Below are 8,678 nucleotides of genomic sequence, written 5' to 3'. Positions count from 1 at the left end.
CGCCAGTGCACAGAGGTTGTCCCGTCCTTGCTGCAGCTGTACTTCAACGTAATCGCAAAGGTAACGTGGCTCACCGAGTGCCACCTGGCCTAATCCGCAGGTCCTGAGAGAACCAACCCGTTTTGTGACCACATGAAAACTATCCCAGGGGGTTTCAGTTTGGGGAGGGAGAGGGAGGGGCCGCTTTGTGTACGTCATGTGATCGCAAATCTCAGTTTGCAGATGGGCCTCTGATTAATGAGCTGGTTCTGACATTGCTGGAGCGGAGCGGCCTCCTGTACGATGCACCCACATTCCGATCCGATGTGCACAGGTAAAGACTGGTCCCAACACATCACTTTTATGTCTGTCATTTCACCAAGCAAAAACGATGGCGTCTCCCGGGCGCTCAGCCTGTCGCTGTGATTCTATCCCCCTCGCAGAGTCCTGAGCGCTCAGCTGCCTCGCCTCTGCTGCCTGCACCCAGCCCTGATTGTGGAGCTTTCCCGCGAGTTACTGGACTTCACAGGCACAGTCAGCAACATCCAGACCAAGGAGGCCTTCTTCACTCACGTGGTACGGGGGAAGCAGCCTCGGGGATTAGCTGCCGTCCGGTTATATAAGATTATTATTATCAGACACATGCCAGGCTTTGTGGGGTGTACCCCTTGGTAAACACTGCTGGTTAAGAATGGTTTGCAGGGGACAATAATACCCTCCAATACCCTAAAAAGTCTCTTGTAATATGAATCCTCCTTATCACAGCAGAGACTAAATGAATAAGAGGTGCTTTTAAAGCTGCAGACCAACAATTTCCTACATGGTTTTTTTTTAAATCGGTTCTGTACTATGAGAAAATACTTGTAGCATTTTTCTTTAAACACTCTGAGTGACATTTTTAATGTATTATAATGTAACAATAGCAGGAAAACGGCGGTGCATCTGCTGCTGCTGAAGAACAATTGGAACCAACAAAACTGCAACTGCAAAGAACTAGGTGCAAAAATTTATTAGTGGCATAATAAAAAACAGCCAGAAGGACACTCTAACGCGTTTCACGTGGTATCCCACGCTTTATCAAAGACCTCTTTGATAAAGCGAGGGATACCACGTGAAACGCGTTAGAGTGTAATTGTCTGCTCCTGGTTTAGCATCACAAGTGGGAGTGTCCCTCCCCTTTCCTGTTCTTATAATGTAACAAGCATTTTTGTTTCTATAGCAACATTTACAAAGTCACATCCCCTTGCTCTTCTGAAACAGGCTCTGGCACGCCCCTTTTTGAGCCCTGCCCCCTCTCTAGCAGTGCACCAACTGTATCTAGTGAGTGCCTGGTCACATGATCTTCCCCACAGAACTTTGCATCTTTGGTCCTCTTCTGCTGCACTGACTGCCATTTAGTGAACCCCCGAGTCGATTCTTCGCCGATCGGCAACTTGGCTAATTACTTATTGTGTGGATTGTATTGATGCACATATTAAAGTGAAGAAGAAAAAATGGCAGCTTGGTCTGCGGCCTTAAGATGATCTTTGCTGGAAGCGTCTCTCTTTCTATCCCCACATTTTGTTTCCTGGAGTGGCTGGGACACCTGCGAGTTGAAGGACAGTGGATTCCACTTACTGTCACTAATTGCTGCTCTGCTAATGTCCTGTCTTCCACAGGTATGGGCAATGGGCGAGTACTTGTCTGTTTCCTATGACAGGAGATGCACCGTGGAACAGATTAACAGGTTCTTTGAGGTTTTGGAGGCTATGCTCTTTGAGATCATACAGCTCCGGGGTTCGGCTGGCGGCGCACAAGTCCTCGCCGCGAGTCATCACCGTGCTCATGACTACACTCACCAAACTGGCGTCCCGCAGCCAGGATCTGATCCCCAGGTAAGGGATGGGCTGGGAGCATTTATACCAGTGCAGGCTCTGAGACATGGAACTGCTGAGCCTCCCAAGAATAGCTCCCTGTCCTCTATTACTTACCCCACCTTTACACAGCAGATTATTAGCCACCAGCAGGAAGAAGCAGAATGAGTCATTCTGTGCCAGGAACTGTAGGGTTAATATAATGACCTGGGTTATGCTGGTTAAGTAGGACTCCCCCTTGGTGCTGTGCTGGTGGAGACTCACCACTGTTACCCAGGCTTTACATGCTCTAGAACAGTGGTGGCCAACTCCAGTCCTCAAGGGCCACAAACAGATCAGGTTTGCAGGATACCCCTGCTTCAGCACAGGTGGTTCAGTCGAAGACTGAGCTAGTGATTGAGCCACCTGTGCTGAAGCAGGGGTATCCTGCAAACCTGATTTGTTGGTGGCCCTTGAGGACTGGAGTTGGCCGCCCCTGTTCTAGATCACCTGCATGTTTAGCTGAAGCTATTATCCCTGAAACCTCAGGGATGATCAATGTTCCTGGTGTGTGTTAATGGACTCATCCATTATGACCCCTGGCTGCTGCTTGCGAATTGAGTGGTTGGTCTGACTTTGCCGTTTGATCTCTTCAGGGTCTCTCTCTACCTGTCCAAGGTGAGGTCGTGGGTGCAGAGTGCGGCCATGATCTCTGTATACGGGGAGGACGACAGCGAACAGATCCTAATCCGAGCCACCGAACTCATGAACCTCCTCAAAGTGCCCAGCGTGGCTCAGTTCGCACTGACCCCTTCCACGGAGGTCGGCAGCCCACGTTATCACCGGGATGTGTGCGCCTCTCTGCCACTCGCCATGAGGGCTTCCAGCCGCCTGTTACAGAGGGACAAGGCGTTCGTGCCAGGCTGAGAGATGCACAGCCGTTGGATAAAGGAACATTTGCAGGCTTCGTCTTGACGTCGATACTGATGAACATTTCACGCTTTGCTACCCAACGAGTGTACAGCGAGCACCCTACCAAGCACAGGAAGCAACGGTCTCTCCCGGTCATATAGAGGTCTAAACTGTGACATCCACAAACCGAACCTGCAGGAGCAATCCAAGCCATATGTGTTTTTTCTTTTTTTTAATAAATCCGTTCTGGAGTATTAGAGAATACCTTTTTTTTCCTCCAACTCTTAATACCATTTTTAATACATTTTAATACACTGAGCATCCTCTGATTTCTATAGCAGGGTTTATCCCACCTCCCCAGCAGTGCAAGATCTTTGCAACACTTTCCTGTTTGCGATAATGTGTGGCCCATATTCCCAGCTGTGTGAGCTGCAAACGGTAACAAAAGATAATGTTATCTTGGTGATATCAGGATACATTGTAGCTGCTGTGTTACACTGACTGAAGGATTGGTTTGAAACTGAAAGGAGGCCATTTAGTGAACCCTGGGAAGCAGGATTTTGCTGATCGATCGGCAGCTTAGGTAATTAGTTTTCAATAAAGGTAATCAAAGGCTGTTATATTAACACAAAAAAAAAACATATATATATATATATATTTGTTATTTTTAAGCTGCTTAGATTGCCTCTCTAAATCCTACTCCTTGGTGAATAAGACTCTAACTTATCTGAGTAAACGGGAAAATATGTTACTTAGTTTATTTTCAATAATAGAGTATATATTTCCAGGACTTTGTTACATATTTGCACTGGTTAATAATAATAATAATAATAATAATATATATCATACATACAAGATGTACAGTATTAACATGTTTCACTGAGAATAAATCCCCCAAATATATACATTGTTAATAGCAGAAATGATGCCGAGCAGATAGAAAAATAGACTCTGTTTCTGGCTATTTCTGGCGTGGATATCCGAGGCGCAGTGTGTGCGCAGTGTGTGCGCAGCTCGTTCCTGCCGCGTCCTACACTGCACTGGGAATGGTGTGTAAAGGCGCAGTTACATCTCCCCAGCAGGTGGCGCTGTGGTTCTGCTGACCCTTTCTCTGCCTGTGACCGGCATGTCCCCAGTGCCCGGCTATCACTGGGGGGGGGGGGGGGACACGTACTAAGCCCAGGGATTGTTAGCCTTTTACACGACTGCTGCCTCTGTTAATGCGGAACTGTGTATGTGGTAAATATTGAGGTTGTTTATTTTTTAACACTTTGCTCTCGGCTCTACCCCCCAAAAAAATACAGATTTTGTGAATACATTAGTTAATTTGTCATCTTTGTGGGGTTTTCTGTAGGCGTCATCCATGTCCCAATGAAGAGGGTAAAAATGCATCATTTAAACATGTAAGTGCAGTGAAAATAAGTTGCTTTTTTTTTTTTTGTTCGACTATTTGTGATGAATTTAATTATTTGAATGTATTTTATTTTCTGAAAGTAGTTTCAGCTTCTGGAGATGTCGCGTGTGCGTGTGCGTGTGCCACGCGTACGCATTCTGCGACATGTGCGGTCTCCAGATGCTTCTCTTCTATATTCTCCCTTTAAAGATGTGGCTTATCCAACTTTTTTTTATACTCCCTAAATCAATCTAGAACACCCCCCCCCTGTGGAGCTCCAGGCTGGAGGCGGGCCCCTCCGAGAGATGCTGGAGGCGGGCCCCTCCGAGAGATGCTGGAGGCGGGCCCCTCCGAGAGATGCTGGAGGCGGGCCCCTCCGAGAGATGCTGGAGGCGGGCCCCTCCGAGAGATGCTGGATCCTGGGAAGTGTGAGTTATTGTCCAGATAGCTGCAGTGCCCACCGCTCTGTCACTGCTCCACCTCAATTCCTCCGAAGGATAAGCCGGGGGTGGCCAACTCCAGTTCAAGGGCCACCAACAGGTCAGGTTTTCAGGATATCCCAGGTGGCTCAGACTTTGACTGAACCCGAGTGAGCCACCTAGGCTGAAGCAGTGATATTCTGAAAACCTGACCTGTTAGTGGCCCTTGAGGACTGGAGTTGGCCACCCGTGTTATAAGCCCCTATTTCCATGCTGATGCTAACAGGACGAGCCGGTGCTGATTTTCTGTGCTACCTCCCCATCCGTCTTGGCCACCAAAAAGCGCAGCCTGTTTCCCCCGGATCGGATCAGCTCCACCGCGCTGTGTGAAACAGAGAAGGGAGCAGAGGTAAAAGCAGCGTGAGCACAGGCCTCGTGTGACATGTATGAAGGTGAAAGGAGGATGTGTGCGCATCGGATTCCCTTAAAGGAGCAGTCCTGGCGGGTGTTTTAATTTATTTTTTTTAACACGGGATTTTGAAGCAGGGGGTCTCCGGAGCTGACCCCTGTTACTTTCAGCTCTGGGGACCCCCTGCTTTCTGAGATGGGGTGCCGGTCTCTCTGCTTTTTAAAGCTCCGCGTCACATGGGCCAATAGGAAGCCGCTCCGGATGACATCATGGCTTCCTATTGGCCCACAGGGCGCGGTAGCTTTAAAAAGCGGCCATTATGTGAACCCTGCTAGCGGAGTGGCTATCGGCACCCCCCTACTGAGGTAAGTATCTCCGGAAGCAGGGGGTCCCCAGAGCTGAAATGAATGGGGTTCAGCTCCACAAACCCCCTGCTTCAATCCTGTGTAATATAATCTTAAAAAAGCGTTTGGATTGCCTCTTCGCTCCGTGAGGCGCCTCTGTATTTCTGAAAGGTTATATCGGATGATCTGGGTAAGGGAAGCCGCTGAGACCCCTCATATCAGGGAGTAAAACTAACACGGCCCCCTGACGAGATTTCACAAAGTGGTGCAATCGCCAGGCCGCGTGTTACGCACAAAACCTGCAACCTGCTGTGAGGTTTGTAATGTATTCACATTCTAAAACGTGTTCCCGCTCAGAGCTATAATAGCAGAAGCCCGAGGAGGGGGCAGCGACCCCGAAACGTTGCATGTTTGGTGCTAGAGAGCAGTGGATTAGGTCTATCCCCCTTCTTTTGATGCTCCCAAAAGACGGGTCCTGCAGCGGGTCCTGCAGCGGGTTCTGCAGCGGGTCCTGCAGCGGGTCCTGCAGCGGGTCGCCACCTTCTACTGAATGCTAACCCGGAGATGACATTTTTCACATTTAGCGCTTACCTTCGGCGGGCAGCAGCATCCTCCCGGCCTCTCCCCCTGCAACTTCCGTCAATATGGCTGCGCGGCGTCAAATGTTGCCGCCCTGACAACGGGGGCGCCTTACGGCGTCGTGGGGCATCACGTTGTCATGGCAAAGCGACATCACGTAGCGCCCCGTTGTCATGGCAACGGCGCCACGCGCTGCTATGAAGCGTTCCCGTTGTCATGGCAACGGGGCACCATTTGACACCTCACAGCCATGTTGACAGGAGTTGAAGGGGGTGGAAGCCGACACCACACGGCACCACCAGGAGGTTTACAAGGTAAAGCCATAGCCCGGCGATATGTGGCCAAACACCCGTAGTCTCTGTGTCACACCCGCAGTGGTGGCAACCCTGGTGCTGCAGTGCGCGCGCTGAATGCAGCTACAGAGATACGGATACTGTCTTTTTCATTTATTGATACTTTTCAATATATTTGAGTGACAATCCAACCCAGTGTTGTTCCTGTATTGTGTGTAAGCCTAGTGGTGGCGGAGGCGGTGGATCTGAGCACCGGTGCATAAGAAATATGTGTAGGAAATGTTATGGGGAGTGCAAGTTCTCTGTGTGTGTATACTGTCCAGCGCTCCCATGCACCTATATTAAACTCCCCTGTTGGGTCATTGCAAAGTAATGGGGGTTTTCTCCAGGGTTCATGTAGTTGGTGACCCCGAAATTCACTTTATTATCCCAGTTTGTCGTATACTCGTGTTTCCTTCTTTCCCTGCGCTCACACTCACCTCCTGTAGTCGGCTCCTATCAAACTGGCCCCGTTCAGCGCCAGAATACGGTCCCCGATTGTCAGTCTCCCGTCCGTGGCGGCCGGACTCTCGGGGATCAGGGTCCGGATGTAAATCCCGGGGGCACTGAGTGGCGTGTGCTGAAAACACAGAGAGCGGATCAATGTGTGATGTCTACAGATGGGCACATTTTGGGGGGCAAATTTGGAACCACAGCAGGTCGGCCAGTCCCCTTGGTCAGCAGATCAATCTCAAAAAGGGCGATTTTTGCGTATTTTTAAATCCGACCAAAAACATTTGCGGATTTTGCACTACGACACGGATTTTGGGGGTGAAAATGCGAGAAAATCCGGGATACGGATTTGGGCGGGTTCGCCCGTCTCTAGTGAGGTCCTACACACACGAGCAGTGAGTAGCGTTGTTAAATTGTTGTGAGGTCTGTGCTGTGCGGTATATGTAACGTCTGCAACATATTGTATTACCGGCGGATGCTCGCGTCCTGCAGATACATGGCACTCATTCACTCACCAGTCCGTCAATCAACCCCATCCCCAGCCCGAGGGGTCCCTTCTCCATCTCCACCACAAACACGTAGCAGAAATCCTCCTCCGAGCTCAGGCTGGACACCGTGGGGGTCGGGCAGTCTGAGGGGACACAGGTGCTCCCTAGAGTAAAATAAGAAAGTCTGCAACAAAGTCTCGGGCAGCACCCACTGACCATGCCACGTAATCCTGGGTGTTAGTCCCTGACATTGCCTTCCTGCCTGTGTGTATATCACCCTCCCCTTATATCCACTCTCTGATGCTCCCTTGTTTCACCTTCTTTACCTCCGGGAAGCAGGAATTCCTCTCGTCTGATGTCTGGGGCGACTCTGTAGCTCCCGTTGGTTTGTAATGAGCCTTGGTATCCCGATTCGGAGATTAATGGAGTGTTGGGAGGAGTGAGTAAACAGGACGAGTCCAGTGGCTGCATGCTGGCCTTGGGAGTGGTGGCCTTCCCCAGAGTGCTGTGCAGATGAAGCTGTCGGAGTTTCTCCTTCAGCCGTTCCTCAGAGAGTGCCGATTCTCTGGCAGATCCGTTGGTGAGGGTGGGGATGGCGTCTCGGCCGTCAGCCTCAGAGTCCGCCCGGTTACCGCTCTGTCTGACATCCGACGTGTGAACGGCTCCCCCGGAATGTGCCGCGACTCCCGGAGCCTCGCCATTCTGTCCTGGGAGCGTGTGGCAGGCGGAAACGTCTCTCTGAGCACCCAGAAAAACATGAAAATATGCTCATTTTACAATGTTATGTGCAGGACGATTACAATAAAAAAAATATATATAAAATGCTCTCAAAATAATCCCTTTACTGGAAAACAACTGTTTAAAAAGGGGGCTCTGGTTTATAATATTCAGAAAATAAGACCCCCTTATTGAAGCTTAGTGACTCTTCCCCATCAAGTACTAACAGAGCGTTATCTGCCATTCAAGTCATGATATCCCTTATCTGGGTTGCCCGATTTCTGGCCAACGCACTGTTCATAATAAAACACACAAGGTTTTGGTTAGATCTTCTATTACCCATAGCACTGACGGGCAAGAACACCAAGCCGGCCCTGGCACCTCTGCCCTTCCAAGCGCTAAAATCATTTCTGTACGAAGAGGGAAAAGACACTTATCGTCCACTGCCAGAAACGGGAGAATGTAAGATCTTCACATCAGAGATTAATGCTTTATTATACCCCCCCCCCCCCCCGGGGCAGTTTGCGCTGGCACACCTGTAATACAGGGCATGGAGGCACACAGTATGTGGGTTACCCTCTGAGAAACAACGGCCCGGGTGGCTTTGTTTTTCTCCTTCCATGTGGTATTTGCAGGGATAAAGGAAGATGGCAGCAGGCAAGTCTTATTTCAGAACCGACAAAAGTGGCTCCTAGCACCCTGCCGCTCGTAAGAAACGGAAAGAAAAGTCTTATTCAGACCACTACCCCCCCTCCCCCCTTCTTGCTAATGAGCTTTCTGCACCGTCTGTAATCTGGTTATGGGATTATTCTGACAATAAT

The 8,678-nt window shown here is 49.8% G+C and overlaps 2 protein-coding genes across 8 annotated transcripts in view; one reads left to right on the top strand and one right to left on the bottom strand.

Annotated features, from left to right (window-relative positions):
- AP5Z1 (adaptor related protein complex 5 subunit zeta 1) overlaps positions 1 to 2,888 on the top strand; it is an 11,877-nt gene extending 8,989 nt beyond the window's left edge. Inside the window, 6 exon segments of the mRNA XM_075565087.1 lie at positions 7 to 60; positions 216 to 313; positions 423 to 555; positions 1,638 to 1,763; positions 1,765 to 1,853; positions 2,468 to 2,888. Coding sequence (XP_075421202.1) covers positions 7 to 60; positions 216 to 313; positions 423 to 555; positions 1,638 to 1,763; positions 1,765 to 1,853; positions 2,468 to 2,738 — 771 coding nt within the window. The 3' untranslated portion in view covers positions 2,739 to 2,888.
- Positions 2,889 to 3,293: 405 nt separating this feature from the next.
- Positions 3,294 to 8,678, bottom strand: part of RADIL (Rap associating with DIL domain) — a 50,378-nt gene continuing 44,993 nt past the window's right edge. For 6 of the 7 annotated variants that reach the window (XM_075565951.1, XM_075565947.1, XM_075565952.1 and 3 more), the window contains 4 exons: positions 7,467 to 7,878; positions 7,168 to 7,304; positions 6,640 to 6,779; positions 3,294 to 4,917 (listed from right to left, as the gene is read on the bottom strand). In XM_075565951.1, the coding sequence (XP_075422066.1) occupies positions 4,815 to 4,917; positions 6,640 to 6,779; positions 7,168 to 7,304; positions 7,467 to 7,878 (792 nt within the window). In that variant the 3' untranslated portion in view covers positions 3,294 to 4,814. The remainder of the gene's footprint in view (positions 4,918 to 6,639; positions 6,780 to 7,167; positions 7,305 to 7,466; positions 7,879 to 8,678) is intronic. The other variant, XM_075565953.1, reaches the window with a different exon arrangement.

Source organism: Ascaphus truei, chromosome 11 (assembly GCF_040206685.1).
Source record: "Ascaphus truei isolate aAscTru1 chromosome 11, aAscTru1.hap1, whole genome shotgun sequence".
NCBI lineage: Eukaryota > Metazoa > Chordata > Amphibia > Anura > Ascaphidae > Ascaphus > Ascaphus truei.
The sequence above is the reverse complement of the archived record's forward strand: the minus strand, read 5'-3'. Positions and strand labels throughout refer to the sequence as shown.